This window comes from Ursus arctos, unplaced genomic scaffold (assembly GCF_023065955.2).
Source record: "Ursus arctos isolate Adak ecotype North America unplaced genomic scaffold, UrsArc2.0 scaffold_4, whole genome shotgun sequence".
Lineage (NCBI taxonomy): Eukaryota > Metazoa > Chordata > Mammalia > Carnivora > Ursidae > Ursus > Ursus arctos.
In genome coordinates this window covers 38,308,074-38,327,905 of record NW_026623056.1, presented here as the reverse complement: position 1 = coordinate 38,327,905, position 19,832 = coordinate 38,308,074, and the positions used below count along the sequence as shown (strand labels likewise).

The 19,832-nt window shown below is 36.7% G+C and overlaps 1 protein-coding gene across 6 annotated transcripts in view; it reads left to right on the top strand.

The window, feature by feature from the left end:
* Window positions 1-19,832, top strand: part of GRAMD1C (GRAM domain containing 1C) — an 86,794-nt gene that overhangs the window by 2,894 nt on the left and 64,068 nt on the right. For 4 of the 6 annotated variants that reach the window (XM_044382053.3, XM_026493545.4, XM_048215089.2 and 1 more), the window contains exons 2-3: window positions 2,342-2,491; window positions 15,571-15,655. In XM_044382053.3, the coding sequence (XP_044237988.1) occupies window positions 2,342-2,491; window positions 15,571-15,655 (235 nt within the window). The remainder of the gene's footprint in view (window positions 1-2,341; window positions 2,492-15,570; window positions 15,656-19,832) is intronic. The other 2 variants (XM_048215090.2, XM_048215091.2) reach the window with 1 other exon arrangement.

The window sequence follows — 19,832 nt, the reverse complement described above, 5'->3', positions numbered from 1 at the left end:
GGGGCAATGATCCATCCCCCTTTCGTGAACTCCTTTGTGCATATTTGTATGTCCCGACTGAGTATCTCAGAAGAATGTCTTCAGAGGAGGATGTAATTAATGTAATGTCATACTTGTGCTCCTGGAGAAAAATGGATACAATTACGATATTGCCTGTAAAGTTTGCATGTGATGGCAAGCCTTTTGAGATATCCTGTACTAGGATACTACCTTGGCTAGCTAGGTAAAGATATATTGTGTCCCACTAGAGGTGAAGGCAAAATGTGACTGAGAGGTTATTGAAAGAGACATTGAATAGAATATTAGCCAATTTAGAATATCAAATATTTACCAGTTTCTAATTGGATAGAGTCAATAATTGCCATAGTACTGGGGACAGGGGCCTTCATGGATAAGAGCATAGTATCAAGGGCACAGTAATCAACTGTGAGGCACCATTCATTTTTCCAACTTTAATAGGCCACATTAGGCTGTTAAACGGAAAAGCTGTAGGGATAATCACTCTTTCACAAATTAGGTCTTATATAATAAATCCCAATCCTCGAAGGCCCTGTTTTATGTTATATTGGGTTGTATTTACTATTTTAACTAGGGGTTGGGGGGGTGGTCCATGGGGGTCCCACTTTTTAAAAAGCCATTTGTAAGCTCCAAAGACTCTACTTAAATTTTTTTAGGTCCGAGCATCCATTGCCAATATGGGATATTTTAGGGTGATGTGTACTATACCATATTACCAGGGAGAATTTAGGCAAGGCTGTACTTCTGGGGGTTAAAGTGATGCATACCTATTAATGGTCCATTTTATGTTGAGTAATTCCCTTAAGGTTATAGGAGGTGCCTTGTTTAAATTGAGTGGGATCTCCTGGTGTAGCTGTAGTTTGAGCCCAGTATTGATTAAAGCCATGAAAATTTGCCACTTGATACATTTCAGCAGATGTTGAAGTTAATTCAAAAACCTATGCTGTGGAGGTACAAAAGCCAATCTTTATCTTTTGTTGTATAAATTATTTTAATAAGTTTTGGATTTCCAATTAGGCCAAATTGTGGATTTCTGTTTCAGTTTTTTTGTTTGGTTTCTTTTTTGGATTGTTGCTTTGTTTGTTTCTTTGTTTCTCTTTCTCTCCCTTTTGGCAGTGTGTGAATATACTTCAAGTGGAAGGAGTCCTCTCTACCATTTCCTATCTATATATTTGAATCTCCAGAGATCCTCAAGTCAGTATCACCAGGGTTAGGGGCATGTGGTTATTTTATAGAGTTTAAAAACCCTAGCTTGGGGCGCCTTGGAGTGGCTCAGTTGGTTAAGCGTCTGCCTTTGGCTCAGGTCATCATCCCCAGTGTCCTGGAATCGAGCTCCCACATCGGACTCCTGCTCAGCTGGGAGCTTGCTTCTCCCTCCCTCTCTCCCTGCTTCTCCGTTTCTCTCTACCTGCAGCTTCTCCTGCTCGTGTTCTCTCTCTCTGTGTCAAATAAATAAAATCTTTAAAAAATAATAAATTAAAACCCTGAGCTAAGTTGAGTTTGCATTACCACTTCGCTGTGCCACATGGGTGCCATGGGTGGTGGATCAGGATTTTTGTTACAACAGCGGCATAGGTGGTGGCAGCAGCAGCCCCAGCAGGGCAACAGCACGAACAACAGAGGTATTTAAGGGACCTGGCAAGCTCTAATTGTTCTCACAATGGCTGCTCCCTTCCCTCCTCCCAACCCTTTTCTCTCTTTTTTAGAACTCCATAATGACTCTTTCATGAGTGACCACCCACTGGGCCCATATCTTGCACAGGGTATATATACTCTTTCCCCCAGTGCTCCATAGATTGGGGGCCAATGCCTGATTCATTTTATTTTTAACTCTATTGTTTGTATAAATCAGAGTGAGTTTACCAACTTCCCACAAATGGTTAATAAGGTTGCTTCCACTATCTTAGTATTACAAACATTGTTGACTCCATGTACACAGGGTTTTAGGCCTTACTAGGCATTGCAGATTACTCTCCACAAAGAGGTTGAACTAATTGTCATTCCCATTACACAGTATTTTTTGCTGTTTAATGTTCCTCTAGCTGACTATGAACTTCTGGAGGCTAAGGTTTTATTGTTTTAAGGTTTTATTCAGTTTTTAATCCCCAGTGCCAATTAAACTACCTAACAAGTAGAAGTAGTTGGACAGTATTTGTCACACGTGTAAATATATGAACTATAGAAGAAAAACATATTAATTACTGTTTTCTAAAAGCTTAAATATTGTTTTCAAGTTAATTTATCTAGTTTGAACATTAACTCTTTTCATTTTAAAATGAGCCTTTTTCAGTAAGTAATTTAAATTATTGATACTTGTTTCCAGGTAATAAACGAAGGGGAGTCAAGCTTTGCCACTGAGACACGGGAAGAATTAGAGGAGAATCCTAGTCCCGTTGTGGATGAGAATAATGTAGTTTCAGCAAGAAAACAGGGGCCAAATTTACATAACTGGAGTAGTGACTGGAGCTTTTGGGTAATATTTTTTCTTTCTTATATCTTCATTTTAATCCTAAATGCAAATTTGCTTTAAGTTTATAGCAATTTGTATAATATTTATTATATTGTCTTATTAGCTTCTAGATTTGAGATATTTACATTTTTAGTCCAGAGTCCAAGACATGTCTGACTATGCTCTCCTTTGGCCACTAGAATGCACTGTTGTCTGGTTTGTTCGAGTGGAATTGTCTGCTTCAGTTTCCCTGGGAGAAAACTACACCACAGAATTGGATTCCACTGACACTGTTGTTCACTGTATTGGCAAGACTAATGTTATGCAGAAACCATATTTCTAGATGTTACTGAAACATCAGCTATTTTACATAATTTTTATTTAAAGAATTAGTTTCGTTCCTAAAAGGAAGTTTAACAATGTTTGACCTGTGGTATATAATAATTATAAGACAGGTTTTATTTTTTTTTATTTTTTTTTTTATTTTATTTTTTTTAAAGATTTTATTTATTTATTTGACAGAGATAGAGACAGCCAGTGAGAGAGGGAACACAAGCAGGGGGAGTGGGAGAGGAAGAAGCAGGCTCATAGCGGAGGAGCCTGATGTGGGGCTCGATCCCAGAACTCCGGGATCACGCCCTGAGCCGAAGGCAAACGCTTAACCGCTGTGCCACCCAGGCGCCCCATATAAGACAGGTTTTAAAGTTAAGAGTTTCACATTCTATTTGCACTGTACTTACTTGGTTGTATAATGTGAATATGGTTCAGGTTTCCCCCACTGTAAAATGAGACTCCAGCTTGTTGATTAGGTGTACGGTTTTTTGGTAAGAACAGAATTTCTATTGCTATATGAATGCTAGCATTTGTTATCTTAAAGGGCTCGTTCTAAATCTAGCAGTTCCTACGAGAGTTATGAGATATTTGACAGAATCTGGTATAATGCAACTATAAGTGAAATTTATATACGATTATAAGGCATTTGTAGTTCCAATATTAATTCATTAGAAAGCTGATCTCTTGACAATTAGGTATACTTGGTAGCAGAATTTCTTAAAATTTTAGAGTAGCCTAAAAAAGACATGATATTAACAGGTTATAAAGATTAGTGAAAGTACCATTATTCTGTTCATAATTTATTGAATCTTAACATGAATAACAGTTTTTTAATTCCTATTAAAAAACTCAATGTAAGTTTTTAAAAACCATATCCTAAGGCAAATGTTTAATTCTAAGAAATATACCAAATAACTACACATCCTGAAAATTATGTCATCTATATTGATTATATTATTTTTGGTTACATACAGAGAAAGTTTATGACTACTATAGTGTTTTGGCCCTTCTGCACTATGTTTTTTTAGCTTTGCTATAGATTGGAAAACCTTTATAGTTCCAAGAGCTATCTACAGGGCTAAAAAGCCACTGTGTTATTCTTGGCAGACTTAAAGCAGGAAGAAGGGTAAAGCAAGAAAGGGAACAAGCAGGGGAATGAGGATTTAGTAATAGGAAAGAGGAAGAAAAAGAGGTATGTGTTCTAGAGCTTTGCTACTACTCAAAGTGTAGCATGTGGGGCCAACAGACTTGGCATCACCTGTCAGCTGATTAGAAATGCAGTGTCTTGGGCCCAACCTCAGACCTACTGAATTAGAATCTTTACTTCACAAGAATTCAGGAGATTTGTATGAACATTCAAGTTTGAGAAGCACTTGCTTAGAGCGTTGAAAGTCTACTTTGGCTCATCTTAGGTCTCTGTGTTGATTACAAGCACTTTATTTTGAGGAATTTTTTTTTGAGGAATTTTTATATGTTTTCAAGCAGGGGGAGTGGGAGAGGAAGAAGCAGGCTCCCAGTGGAGGAGCCTGATGCGGGGCTCGATCCCAGGACCCTGGGATCATGCCCTGAGCTGAAGGCAGACCCTTAATGACTGAGCCACCCAGGCGCCCCCTCATGGAATAGATTTAAAGACAAATACAACATCTTAAAAGTTTTACTGACTTTCTCCCAGGTCACTTACCCAGAAACTATGCTATCAGAGCTGAGAAGCAAACAAAAACAAAGAGCCTGAATAGCTAAATCAAAGGTCATGCTGATGTATTTTGTGGAGGAGAATTCCTCAAGTATTCATTTGGAATATCTTTAATATATTTTTGACATATTTTTAATAAGCCTAAATTAGTTGGTTCCCATTTTATAGTTGAATAGAATATTGGAGATAGGGGAATTACTTGGTAATAACATATGGAGAGAAGGAAGAATTGGTATCAGAAGCTCAAAAAGTGTAGCAACCTGGGCGTCTTAATGTGGAGGCCAAAGGTCTATGCAGATTAGTTGGCTCTAATATAATACAGTTATTGCTAGAAGTGATGGTTAAGAAGTCTGCAAAATAATGCACTTTTTCTCTGCCATTTTAAATCCATCTACTTCTACCACTGACACCACCCTGTTGCTGCTTTCATTCTCCTGGCAGTAAAGTTGAAATTGAATGAATGACTGTGTTCACTGAGGGATCCAAGATCAACGCAAGAAAGACTAGTACCAAAGCAGGAAAATATTCGTGAGGCACATGACCTGGTAGTTAAGCAAAGAGTTGAAAAAGCGCCAGAGCCGTTTCACTGGAATACCCAAGGAATCTGGATTTGTGCCTTTACACTTATGGAAGGTTTCTACCAAAAGGAATTGATAACTTTTTAAAGTTTTGGTATTTAAGGAGTTAAGCGCCAGGGACCTGAAAAATTCACTGGTGTAGAATAACTCATATATTCTGGCCTGGCTAACTCAGTTGTTCCCCAGTAGTGAATTTAGAGGGCAGCGTGATATCATTAAGTGAACTGGAGATTGGGAACAAAAAGTGATTTCACTGTGTGGAACTCTTGAGTGTGTTGTTTAACCTCTCAGGTGCCTCACTTATAAAATGAGAGATTGGGCCATAGTATTGCAGTATTGGTGTGTCTTGAATCAATATGGGAAAAAAGGTGGAGGGGGTGTTTGGCTAGCAAGTGCTCATAATTTACATTCCTGGTAGCTGTGTATCAGTCATAAAAACTCTGGGCGTATACAGTGGGAGTATGTTACATGGGGGACACCTTTCCTTAAGAGTGGTAAAAAGGGTTGAAAAGTGCTGGATAAGAGAACCTTCTATTTGTAATATTGGAAAATATATTTTGATGATTCCCCAGAAATAAAAAAAATTGTGAAAACTTGACAAAAGGATGCAAGACAGTGAAATAGAGTTCATTAAAGGTTTTTTGTTGTTGTTGAGGCTGGTTTCTTTTTAGACCTTATCCATTTAATCTTGTGCTGCTTAACAGATTGGCTAGTGAGTGTCAGAATTTCTGACAGTAGGGCTTTGTTTTTTAAGTTTTATTGATTTATTTAATTCCAGGGCAGTAAGACTTTAATTTAAAGGAGTTTGATTAGGGTGTCTGGGTGGCTTAAGTCGGTTAAGCGTCTGCCTTCGGCTCAGGTCATGATCCCAGGATTTTGGGATCGAGTCCCACACCAAGTTCCCCAGTCAGCGGGGAACCGATTGCTCCCTATGCCTCTGCTGCTCCCCCTGCTGTGCTCTCTCATTCTCTCTCTGTCAAATAAATAAATAAAATCTTAAAAAAAAAAAAAAAGGAGCTTGATTGAATCACCATAGACCTGATGGTGAGATCAACAGCTATAGATTTTCTATTTCAATCCTGTAATATAGAAATAGGAATCTTAGTTGTTGTATTTATTTTCTTTTTTATTTTAAAATTAAAATATTTAATCCTAGTATGTGGTAAATGAGTTTTAATAATAACTTTTAAGTCCTAATGTAAAAAAAATTATGTGAAAGGAAAAAAAAAACTTGAAATAAATTTAATGGCAAATAAATACTTATGCTTTTTTGCTCTTTAACTATTAGTAAAAATACATAGCAGAAACAACAACAACAAAACCAAACCCCAAAAACCCCACAAAACAAAAACTCTTCTTTTTTTCTCTAACTAAAATAATGATATATTCCAGGTGGATTAATGTCCCAGAGGAAAAGCATACAGAGATTTGCAACAGACACATTGATTTAATGTAACTTCTCTTATTGATGTAGGGCTAGTAACTATTGAGAGTAGAAAAAAGCCTTTGAGATTTTCTGTTCCTTATGTTTAGAAAATCACATACTCGGGTGCTTGGGTGGCTGAGTTGTTTAAGCGCCTGACTCTTGATTTCAGCTCAGGTCGTGATCTCAGAGTTGTGAGATCAAGCCCCACACTGGCTCTGCACTCGGCATGGAACCTGGTTAAGATTCTCTCTCTCCCTTTCCCTCTGTCCCCCTCCTACCCCCCTACTTGCATGCTCTGTCTCTCAAAAAATAAATAAATAAAATAAAAATAAAAAAATTTTTTGTTCTAAAACATTTTTTTAGAAGATTTTATTTATTTATTTGAGAGAGAGAGAGAATACATGAGCAGGGGGCAGGGGAAAGGGGAAGAGGGAGAGGGAGAAGCGACTCCCTGCTGAGCACAGAGCCTGATGTGGGGGCTTGATTTCTGGATCCTGGGATCATGACCTGAGCCAAAGGCAGATGCCTAACCGACTGAGCCACCCAGGTTACCCTATTCTAAAATAAGAATAAAACAGGTCTAGATTTTGAACCATTGTATATGTACAAATAATAAATACTATACTTATGTTTTGTTAGAGAAATATTTAAAGTTGAATTTTTCTCTATCATAATCAAGTTTTTTCTAATTATACAAGAAAGCAGAAGTCTTGACTGTACTTTATCATTGGCTTATAGCATGATCATAGTCATGTTATTCACAAGTAAACTTTTCTGCTTATAAGTGGGGGATAAAACTTGTCACAAACCTGATTTAGAGGTAGGTACGTTATGAGGATTAATTAATGTTGCACTGTTAAATAACAATAAAAAAACCCCAAGAGGATTAATTAGTGTGTTTGTAACATACTTTGGCAACTTTGGAGAGTCATTTTCCGTAATCATATGTTAGTCTTCCCCAACGTATCTTGGATTTATTCAAGCTAAAGGGTATTTTAGACTTTTACTTTGGTAACTGATAGAAAAGAATAAACTTATTTTCCAATTTCTGCTGGATTTGAAAATCACATTTTATCTAATTAAAGTTTAATTATAGGTAGATTTTGCTTGAAAACCTAGATATCTTAATACTTTTAGATTTAATTATAAGGGAATAGGAACTAACATTTCTGGCAATATGGAAAGGGGACCATTTAACTTAAAAGCTCTTCTGCTACAAAGTACCTAGAAATGCTGGATGAAATGTTACAAACATGTTTTTAAAATGAATGTCTGGGCTCACAAAATAGCAAGGGAAATACCCAAGGACTAAAAAAGAAGAGGGAACTGATTACCAGAGTTGTAAGTACATGAGGTAATGCTGAGGCAGCCCTGAGGAGTTTATTTGTTTCAGTAACGAAAGCTTTAATGGCCACAGTGGGATCAGAGATGATGCCTTGGACTTGTATGAATTGGAACTGGTAACTCTTTATAGAGCCATGACTCTTGAAGAGTTATACATTCTGTGAAAGGTAGACTAGAAAAGAAATTCACCTACTCCTGCCCATTTGAAGACAAGGAAGCTTACCTGCCTAAACTCGTGCTTGGAGTGGCGGAGGAGGAAAATCTTCTTGAGAGTACACAACTGTAGTCAATCTCTCATGATGTTTTGGGACCTGAATTTAATACTTTATGAGTGAGCAGAAGGAGATTCAATAAGTAGCATATTAGACCCTTAAAACTTAAGATAAAACTACCAGATAAAGACTATAAAACCATCATTTGATATTATTAAAGACTTAATAGAAGGAATTAAGCATGTGATAAATGAATACAACCTTTTTAAAAAAAAATTTAGATTGAGCAGGGGGAGGGGCAGAGGGAGAGGGAGCAGGAAAGAATCTTAAGCAGACTCTATGCTGCACACAGAGCCCAACACAGGACTTGATCTCATGACCCCCAAAACATGACCTGAGCTAAAACCAAGAGTCAGACACTTAACCGACTGAGCCACCCAGGTACCCCTGGATAAGACATTCTTAAAGACACCAGGCAGATTTGGGAAACAACCAAATACAACTTCTAGAAATGTGGTCATTGAAATAGTAATTTAAAAATTCAGTGGACATGAGAAATAGCCGCTAAAGAGAAAAATTAGTAAACTGGTATATGAGGAAATTGTTACACTGTGCCACTGAGAGATGAAGATAGAAAAATTTGAAAGAGAATGGCTTAAGTGATAAGGAGAAAAGTAGAGGAGCCCAATATGAATCTAATAGAAGTTTCAGAAGATCAGCATTAAAGCCATATTCAGAAAAGTATGCCTGAAAATTTTCTACTCTTGATGAAAGACCAGAATTAGGAAGTACAGTGAGTCTCTTACAGGATAAATGAAAAGACTATATGAGCAGAGACATTATTATCAAACAAGTGGCAAAGGTAGATAGATATACATGAATTAAGATAGGAATAGATTTTTTTAAAAAGTTTATTTATTTATTTATTTTTAGTAATTTCTATACCCAGCATGGGGCCTGAACTCATGAACCTGAGATCAAGAGTCACATGCTCTTCTGACTGAGCCAGCCAGACACCCCAGGAATAGTAATTTATTAATTCATTTGAGTGTCTTCTATGCAGGAGGCTGTACTAAGTGTCTTTGCCGTCCTAGAGCTGATTGGGAGATGAATAGTATACACATAAGCAAATATGTAATGTATTTCTTTTGTTTCAAGTTTTTATTTAAATTCTAGTTAACATATAGTATAGTATTGATTTCAGGGGTAATTTAGTGATTCATCACTTACATACAACACCCAGTGCTCATCACAACAAGTGCCCTCCTTAATACCTATCACCCACTTAGCCCATCCCCTGCCCACCTCCTCTCCAGCAACCCTCAGTTTGCTCTCTATAGTTTATAAAGCTAATAGTCTCTTATGGTTTGCCTCCTCTCCCCACTCCCCCCCCCCTTTTTTTTGCAAATGTGTAAGATTACATCAGGTAGTGATAGAAGACAATAGAGGAATGTAAGGTAGAGAGAATCACATGGAAGGGAGTAGCATTTTTCAGTTAGGATGGTCTGGAAAAGCTTTTCTGAGGAGGTACCATTTGAGAAAGCCGTATATCAGGGACAAGGAAAGAACATAGATGAATCATGTGAGGAAGGGGAAAGGGAAGTGGTGTTCTATGGAAAGGCAAGAGGCAGAAATAAGATTGGCTTGTTTGACAAAGAGCTTACTGATGGGGTCAGATGTAGTGAGTGAGGAAGAAGAAAAAGGTCAAGGGTAATGATTCCTAGGTTTCTGATTAGTGCAACTAGGTGCATGGAAGCATCACTTAGGAGAAGAGAAAGACAGGAGAGAAGTAATTTTGGGGGTTTGGGAAATCAATTTGGAGATGCATATTTGATAAGCAAGTAGAAAAGTCTAGTAGGCTATTGCATTTATAACTTGAATCTCAGGAGAGAGATTGAAGCAGGAAATAAATTTGGGAGACTTTGAGTGTGGATGATATTTAAAGACAGATTTATAAAGATGAGATGAAATCACTTAGGGGAAAATATGGATAAAGGATGGAAATGGCCTCTCCAATGTTTAGAACCTCTCTCTGATGTTTAGGTGGTGGAGCAGGAACTAGCAAAAGAAACTGAGATTTGGCTAATGAGATAAAATCTTAGGAGGTGTGGCATCCTCAAAGGCAAATGACGGATGTCTTTTAAGGACAGAGTGGCCTATTGTGATAGGTAGAGTAAGGTGAGGCCTGAAAATTGACTATTGGATTTGCAAAGTAGAGGTTACTAGTGACATTAAAAAATACAGTTTGGGGGTGCCTGGGTGGCTCAGTCGGTTAAGCATCTGCCTTTGGCTCAGGTCATGATCTTCAGGTCCTGGGATTGAGCCCTGGGTCAGGCTCCTTGCTCAGTGGGGACCCTGCTTCTCCCTCTCCCTCTGCCCCTCCCCTCTACCCCTCCCTTCCTCTCTCTCTCTCAAATAAATAAATAAAATCTTTAAACATGTATACTTCTTTATTTTTTATTTTTATTTTTTTTAAAACATTTTATTTATTTATTTGACAGAGAGAGACGGCCAGTGAGAGAGGGAACACAAGCAGGGGGAATGGGAGAGGAAGAAGCAGGCTCCCAGCAGAGAAGCCTGATGTGGGGCTCCATCCCAGAACGCTGGGATCACACCCTGAGCCAAAGGCAGACGCTTAAGGACTGCGCCACCCAGGCGCCCCTAAACATGTATACTTCTTTAAAGATGACAACATCAACATAGAAAAATATTTTGGAAAAGTAACATGACTACTAAGAAATTATCAATAAATTAACATTTTTAATAAATGACATAGAGAATATAGAAAATAACTGAAATAGTAATGTGTTATTGGGATATTAGTAAAGGCTTCATCCTAAGTAAATCCTTTCAATTATCTAGTATAATGAGAAATTTTAAAGATTGGAAAGAGCCCAGATATCCTTTGACAGATGAATAGATAAAGAGGATGTGGTGTATATATACCTAATGGAATATTACTCAGCCATCAAAAAATTGAAATCTTGCCATTTGGAGCAACATGGATGGAACTAGAGGGTATTATGCTAAGCGAAATAAGTCATTCAGAGGAAGACAATTATCATATGATCTCACTCGTATGTGGAATTTAAGAAACAAAACAAAGGATCATAGGGAAGGGAGGGAAAAATAAAACAAGATGAAATCAGAGAGGGAGACAAACCGTAAGAGACTCTTAATCATAGGAAACAAACAGGGTTGCTGGAGGGACGGGGTTGGGGGGATGGGGTAACTGGGTGATGGACATTAAGGAGGGCAAGTGATGTAATAATGAGCATGGGGTATTATGTAAGACTGATGAGTTACTGAACTCTACCTCTAAAACTAATAATACACTATATGTTAATTAATTGAATTTAAATTAAAGAAATCAAAAAATAATGTGGAGAATGACCTCTGAATCAGCTTTAAAAGCACTTTAAACATTTCTGCCTCTTATGTAGAGTTAACACATTTATTCTAACCCTACAAACTTTCTTTTATTTTATTATTTTTCTACTTTTAGTTTGAGATAATTTTAGACTCACATGCAGTTGTAAGAAATGATACAGATAGGGGCGCCTGAGTGGCTCAGTTGTTTAAGCACCTGCCTTTGGCTCAGGTCATGATCCCAGAGTCCTGGGATCGAGCCCCGTGTGGTTGGGTTCTCTGCTCAGCGGGAAGCCTGCTTCTGTCTCTCCCTCTGCCCCTCCCGCTGCTTGTGCTCTCTCTCATTCTCAGATAAATAAATAAAATCTTAAAAAAAAAAAAAGAAATGATACAGATAACCTGTACCCTTTGAATAATTTGCCCCAATGATAACATATTGCAAAAGTATAGTATAATTTCACATTGATATGACATTGATACAGAACATTTTCATCACAGCAAGAATCCTTTTTATAGACATAGCTTTTTTTTAGTGCCCCCTCCCCTTACTCAACCCTTGTCAACCACTAATTTATTTTCCATTTTTATAATTATGTAATTTCTTTTTTTTTTTTTTTTAAAGATTTTATTTATTTATTCGACAGAGATAGAGACAGCCAGCGAGAGAGGGAACACAAGCAGGGGGAGTGGGAGAGGAAGAAGCAGGCTCATAGCGGAAGAGCCTGATGTGGGGCTCGATCCCAGATCGCCAGGATCACGCCCTGAGCCAAAGGCAGACACTTAACCGCTGTGCCACCCAGGCGCCCCTATAATTATGTAATTTCAAGAATATTATATAAATGGTATCATACAGTATGTAACCCTTTCAGTTTTCACTCATAATGCCCTGGCAATTATTCTGTTTTGTTTTGTGTACCAAGAGTTCATTCCGTTTTAAAATTTGTGTGTGTGTGTGTGTGTGTGTGTGTGTGTGTGTGTATATGTGTATAAAAGTAGTCTCTATACCCAGTGTGGGGCTCGAACTCATGACCCAGAGATCATGAGTCACACATTCTTCTGACTGAGCCAGCCAGTGCTCAGTTCATTCCTTTTTAATGCTGTGTAATATTCCATGGTGTGGAAGTACCACAGTTTTAACCATATACCCATTGAAGACTGTCTGAGCTATCTTCAGTCTGGGGTTACGATAAATAAAACTTCTGTAGATATTCATGTCCAGGTTTTTGTGTGAACATAAGTTTTCCTCACTAGGGGTAAATGCCTTCGGAATGCAATTGCTGCGTCATTGATAGTTGCATATTTAGTTTTTAAGAAATTGCCAATCTGTTTTCCAGAGCGGCTGTACCATTTTACATTCCCACCACAATGTATGTGTGATCCAGTTTCTCCATATTCTTGCCTCCTTGCTGAGTGTTTTTATCATGAAAGGAGCCCTTCCATGTAAATTTTAGAATAATCTTGTGTCAGATATTTTTTAGGATGCTATTTTAATTCCTTTTGATATTTCCACTTTTGGTGCTCTTCATTTCTTCTTGTAGATTTGAGTTACCATACTGTAACATTTCTTTGCAGCCTGAAGTACTTCCTTTCGCATTTCTTTAAAGCAGGTCTGCTGTCTCCATTGTTTATGATGAGAAGTCGGAATTGTAGTGGTTTTTACCGTATGTTTTTACCTGTATTGCTGTTTTCATGTTCTCCTTTGTCTTTAAACAATTTAACTATGATACAGTTCTTTAAAATTTTGTTTAATTTTTAAAATTTTTCTAATTTTTAAATTTTTATCTATTTTTTATTATATATATATGTTTTAAGATTTATTTATTTATTTTAGAGAGAGAGCATGCACGTGCAAGTTGGGTAGGGGCACAGGGAGAGGCGGAGAATTTCAAGCAGACTCCCTGCTGAGTACGGAGCCCACTGTGGGGCTCCATCTCACGACCCTGAGATCATGACCTGAACTGAAATCAGGAGTCAGACATTTAACCAGCTAAGCCACAGAGGCACCCCAGAATCTCTCTTTCTCTCTCTCTCTCTCTCTCTTTTTTAAAGATTTCACTTATTTAATTGACAGAGAGAGAGCACAAGTAGGGGGAGCAGCAGGTAGAGGGACAGGGAAAAGCAGGCCCCCTGCTGAGCAGGGAGCCCGATGTGGGGCTTGATCCCAGGACCCTGGGATCATGACCCGAGCTGAAGGCAGATGCTTAATGACTGAGCCACCCAGGCTTCCCTCTTTTCTTTATCGTACTTGGTTAATTGAGCTTCTTTGATCTATCAATTAATGTTTTTCCTCAGATTTTGAAAGTTTTAACCATCGTTTCTTTAAATGTTTTTCTGCCTCCTTTTTCCTCCTTAACTCCCATTTCATGTATTTTGAATCAACTAATGTTTCACAGGCCTCCGAGTCTGTTCATTTTCTATAGTCTTTTTCATCTCTATTCTTCAAATTGGATAATTTTTGCTAATCTGTCTTTAAGTTCACTGATTATTTCCCTGCCATGTTGAATTTTTTGTTGAGCCCCTCTGGTGAATTTTTTATTTCTATGAATGTAGTTTACAACTCCAGAATGTCCTTTTTTTTTTCTTAAAAGAATTTAAAAAATGTATTTGTTGAGATTCTCTACTTGTTGAATCATTACTGTCTTATTTTCCTTCCTTTTTTTTTTTTTAGACTTTATTTATTTGAGAGAGAGACAACATGAGGAGGAGGGGCAGAGGGAGAGGGAGAGAGAGAATCCCAAGCAGACTCCACGCTGAGTGTGGAGCCCGATGCGGGGCTTGATCCCAGGACCCTCAGATCATGACCTGAGCCAAAACCAAGAGTCAGATGCTTAGCCGACTGCACCACCCAGGTGCCCCTTCCTTTAATCTTTGAGCATGGTTCTTTTCAGGTGTTTGAACAAATTTATAATAATTGCTTTGATGTTTTTGTCTGCTAAATCTAGTATCTGGGGACCCTAAAGACTCTATTGCCCTGCTTCTCTTTTTTTAATATGAGTCACATTTTTCTGTTTCTTTGCATGTTTCATAATTTTTGTTAAAAATTGTACAATTTAGATGATGTATTGTAGCAACTATGCATTCTGATCACATCCTCTCTACCCCTAAAGCTTGTCATTGATCATTTTTGTTTGTTTAGTAACTTGCCTAGAGTAAATCTCTGAAATCTATTTGTCCGGTCTCTGCTCAGCTTATTGTTGTTGTTGTTGTTTTTATTTTTAAGGCTGGCTTCCCAGTGGTCACCTCTTATGTCAGCTGGTGATTGGTCAGAAATTGTGCTCAAATGCATAAAGCCAGTAGTATTTTCCCTTCTGCTGAGAGATCTGTGTATAGTTTGGGGAATGCTTTCAATGTTCAGGACATTTTCAAGTTTATCTCAATTTTGATGTTTTCCTGAGACTTCTTAATATCTCTGGCCAGGAATGTGTGGATAGTTTGGGAATTCCCTACTCTCTGCTAGACATGCATGCAGCTTCTCTTTAGCCAGGAATGCATGGAAGGTTTATCAAGCCCATTTATGGCTGTCTCTCCTCCAAGATCTCCTTGTTAAGTCCCCTGATAATCTGCCAGTGTGCTTGTTTCTTGCCTCAGTTGAGACTGCAACCTCACACTCTTGCAGATAGCTTCAGAATTTTCCCTTTTACTTCTGGGCATAGCTTTTCTGCTCTCTACTCTGAATCAACTCAGCCAGCTCTGTCAGCATAGCTGCTAGGTTTCATGGCCTGTAGAACTGTCACATTGACTTAATAGATGGAGGAGGAAGAGTAATGGGAGCTGGCCAAGGAAACAGTGCCGCAGACTTCTGCTGCTCCTAAGTTCAGTAGATTTTCATGAGCAGATACTTCTCAGTTTATTGTATGCCTTTGGTCAGTTTCCAGTAATTTGAGATGATGTTTTTGACAGTTTTTTTCCAGCTGTATATTTGCTTTTGCAGAGAGAATTTGCTGAACTCCTTACTCCAACATGTTTGCTTCCTTTTGGTGGTTTTTGAAATGTTTATGTATGTGGTTTTTCATATAAAAACATAAAATAGTGCATACAAAGCACGTTATTTTACAGCCCATTTTAAATTTATTTTCTAAGACACTACATTTCCGTTAATCTAATGAAGATTATAATTAAATGGAAATTTAATCTTTTTATTGTTGCAGATTTCAAGTTCCACCTATAAAGACAGGAATGAGGAATACAAAAGACAGTTCACTCATTTACCTGATACAGAGAAGCTGATAGCAGGTAAAAAAGACAGGAAGTGGTAAAATACTATTTTACTACCTCATTATCAAAATAGAACTGGCGAGTGTCAATATTTGTAGAAAATTGAAGCCTTTTGCTAGACAGAAAATATTTTTCAAGATAAGCTCCATAATTAGACAATGTAAAACTAAGTTGTAATTTGGGGAGGAGCGATTTCTGACTTATAAAAATACTAAGTACTAGTTAAGAAAATAGAACTAAAAGAAAATTGTCATGATTTCTTCTGGTGCTTGTTTCATATGGTTTTGTAGGAAAAATTTTAAATTTGATGTTCAGTATATATTACCTTTCCCTGGAATAAAGGTACTCCTTAACAGATTATAGAGCAAAAATTTTATAAAATTTTCTAGGGCTATTATTATTTTCATGTAATCTTTCATTTCTTAGAAAGTTTATTTATCCTTTTAGTAAACTCTATACCCAACGTGGGGCTTGAATTCATGACCTTGAGATCAAGAGTCACATGCTCTTCCAACTGAGCCACCAGGTGCCCCTCATGTAATCTTTCAGATAGATTTTTTTTGAAATAGACTTTAAGAGGAAAAATTTAGCCATTTTTCTTATAAAAGTGCTTAATTTTTGATACAAGCTTAAGATAGATTCTTTGTAATCAGAATATAGAACTAGGTTTTAATTTTTTTTTTTAAAGATTTTATTTATTTATTTGACAGAGATAGAGACAGCCAGCGAGAGAGGGAACACAAGCAGGGGGAGTGGGAGAGGAAGAAGCAGGCTCATAGCAGAGGAGCCTGATGTGGGGCTCGATCCCATAATGCAGGGATCACGCCCTGAGCCGAAGGCAGATGCTTAACCACTGTGCCACCCAGGCGCCCCAGAACTAGGTTTTAATTTTAGTGTATATTTCATTTAAAACATTTATTCATAGAAATTTCTGATTTCTGGTACTGTTGGGCAATATTCAATAAAATGAAACTGAATTTCTAGGTAGTTCTGCTCGGTACCTAATCGTTATAATGAATTAAAACAGCTTCTAAGAACATTTGAAAGTAATGCATTCTCATGAAAAATATTCAAACACTGTATAAGTGCATATAATGAAAAGTGAGTGGTCCTTCTGACCAAGACCACTGCAACATTGTTCCTGGGCTATATAACCACTTTTAGTAATTTTTTTTGTATATTTCCAGAAATTTTCTGTAGGTATTTCAAGAGGCATATATGTATATTCCTAACAGAATTTAGATGGAAACATGCTGTGCTTACTCTTTGAACCTTGTTTTGAGCTCTTTTTATTAGCATTACTTAAGGATCCACTTCATTCTTTTAAAGCCTGCCCAGTATTCAGTTAAATGAACTTTGTACCATAATTTTTTTAACAAATCCTTTATTGATGGACATTTTGATTGCTTCTTGTCTTTTACTATTTCTGCTAATGTTACATTGAAACTTTTACATTTGTTTTGGCACACATGTGTACACATATTGTAAGATAAATTTTATGAGGTGGAATTGTGGCAAAAAAGTAATGAGCATTTAAAAAGTTTACTGTTGCCAAGTTACCCTCCAAAAAGGCTGCACCAATTTGCATTTTTATTAACAGTGTATGTAAGTACCTGTTATGTCACACCTCAGGAACTTTGCCTTAGTAAAATTTGGTAGGTAGAAATGGTACTTAATCATTGTTTAAATATGCATTACTTTAATTATAAAGGAGGTTGAACATCTATTCATATGTCTATAAACCATTTGTATTTCTTTTCCTGTGAACATTTCTCTTCATAAACTTTGCCCATTTTTCTGGTGGTTGTTTGTCTTTTTCTTAATTTGTAGTAGCTTGTTAGATGTTTGAATAATTAGATCTTTTTCATGTTCATTGCAAATGTTTCTTGCCAGTTTGTCACTTGAAATCAAATACTTTTCATGGAAACCTTTACAAAATTTATCATACTTGTCATTGCCATCTTGAAAGAATCTGATGATACAGTGATATATACTCATTATAAAACATTAAAGCTATGCAGAAAAATATAAAGAAACAAATTGAAAATTATTGGTAATCCTAACACCTACATATAATTTTGGTTAAAATTGTTTGGATAACTTTCTAGGTATTTTTCAGTGTGTAAATTTGCTTTCAAAAATTTACATTCTGTGGTTTTCTCTCACTGATACAATAAACCTGTTCATTGTATAAAATTTGGAAAATACAGAGTTTTACAAAGTCGAAAACTAAAACCACATATAATTGTACCAACCTACAGACTGAGAGAAAACAGTTGATAATCCCATATCTGATTTAAAAAAAACCCTTGTCTTTAGAATAAAACTATTCTTAAAAGTCAACAATAAAAACACAAACAACCCACTTTAAAAAAACATCAATAGACACTTTACCAAAGATATATATGGATGGCAAATAAGCATATAAAAAATGCTCATCATCAGTTATTATAGGGAAATGCACATTAAAGTACAAGTAAACTGCACGCTAATGAGAATTGCTAAAATTAACAACAACAAAAAAACTGACAACACCAAATGATGTTGAGGATGCAAAGCTACAGGGCTCTCATCCATTAGTGGTGGGAATGCAAACTGGTGCAGCTGCTTTTGATGGCAAGTTGGCAGTTTCTTGTAAAGTTAAACGTACATTTAACCATATGACCTACCAGTCCTAGTTATTTTCTCAAGCAAACTATGAACTTGTGTTCACAAAAGTCCTGTACATGATTGTTTATAGCATCTCTATTAACAATTGGGAATAACCAAGATGTCATTCAATTGGTGAATGAATAAACAAACTGTGGTCCATCTGTACAATGGTATACTACTTAGCAGTAAAAAGGAACAAGATGTTAATATACACAGAAACATGGATGAATCTTCAATACATTTTTCTTTTTTTTTTCATATTATTCCTTTATTATCCTTTTACTTTTTATTGGATCGGTAATGATGACCCCTTTCATTTCTTTTTTTTTCTTCATTTTTTAAAAGTTTAAATTCAATTAATTAACATATAATGTATTATTGGTTTCTGAGGTAGAGGTCGGTGATTGAAAAAAGCAAAATTCTAAAGGTTACATATTTGTTGATTTCATTTATATGACAGTCTGGAAAATGAAAATATATAAGGATGGAAATCAGATCTGTGGGCACTGGTGGGGAGAGAGTGGTTTTACAAGGGAATTTTTCCAGTGATGGAATGGTTCTATATAGTACTGTGGTGGTGGTTGCATAATTGCACGTTAAACCTTTTCAGAGGTAACTTTATTGTGTAAAAATTAAATCAACCAGGATATCAGGAGATCCCAGGTTGAAATGCCATTGTTAAAAAAAAGAATCTAACTGTATTACAAATGAATGACATAATTGCACTCAAGGGTGTATTAGCATATATACTTGTATTCCCTACCTTTGTCTGTTGCTAGGGCCTAGAAACAGTGATATCCCAGTAGCAGTTAGCATGTCCAGGGCCCAGATACTGGTCTCTAAATACCATTCCCCAATAAAAGGAATGAGAGCTCCTTGAAAAAATGGTCCATTCTGGGGCTAGGACAGTGAAAATACAAGATGAGTGACTGTGGCATATCTTATAGTCCTATAGTGCCAGAAAGTAACTAAGTGCTAAAAAAAAAAAAAGCCAACTTGAAAGAACTCCCAATGGTCAAAGACAAAATAATTTGAGCAATAAAATAAATAATGACAATATCAGATTATAACCTGAAGAATAAAATAAATATCCATGAGTCCATGTTGATATAAATGCTTGAATAATTTAATGCATGAGGGAAAAGACACAAATCTTCCTCCAGTAGTATTCTCAGGTAATTTATATGCACATTAAAGTTTGAGAAGCACTGATGTAGGATAACACTTAAGTGCCATACCTAAGGGTGAGGGCTTACTAGGTTCTTATTCTCTGTGCATATAGTAATGATGATGAAGAGGATCTCTAAAAGATTTTAACCAATCCATGTATATTTATACAAATGATCTCACCAGTGTGACCCCATGTGTAGCATCCAATATAGTGATAAACAAGCCACTAATTTCACTAAAGAAAACCCTTTTCTAATGTGTCTATGCTAATTAGCCAAACATTTGTTGTTGAACAGTAATAAAGGTAACAGAAGGGCTTATAGTAGCCCCTGAAGGAGTGTAGTCCTAATTAAATTGTTAGCTGACTTATTCC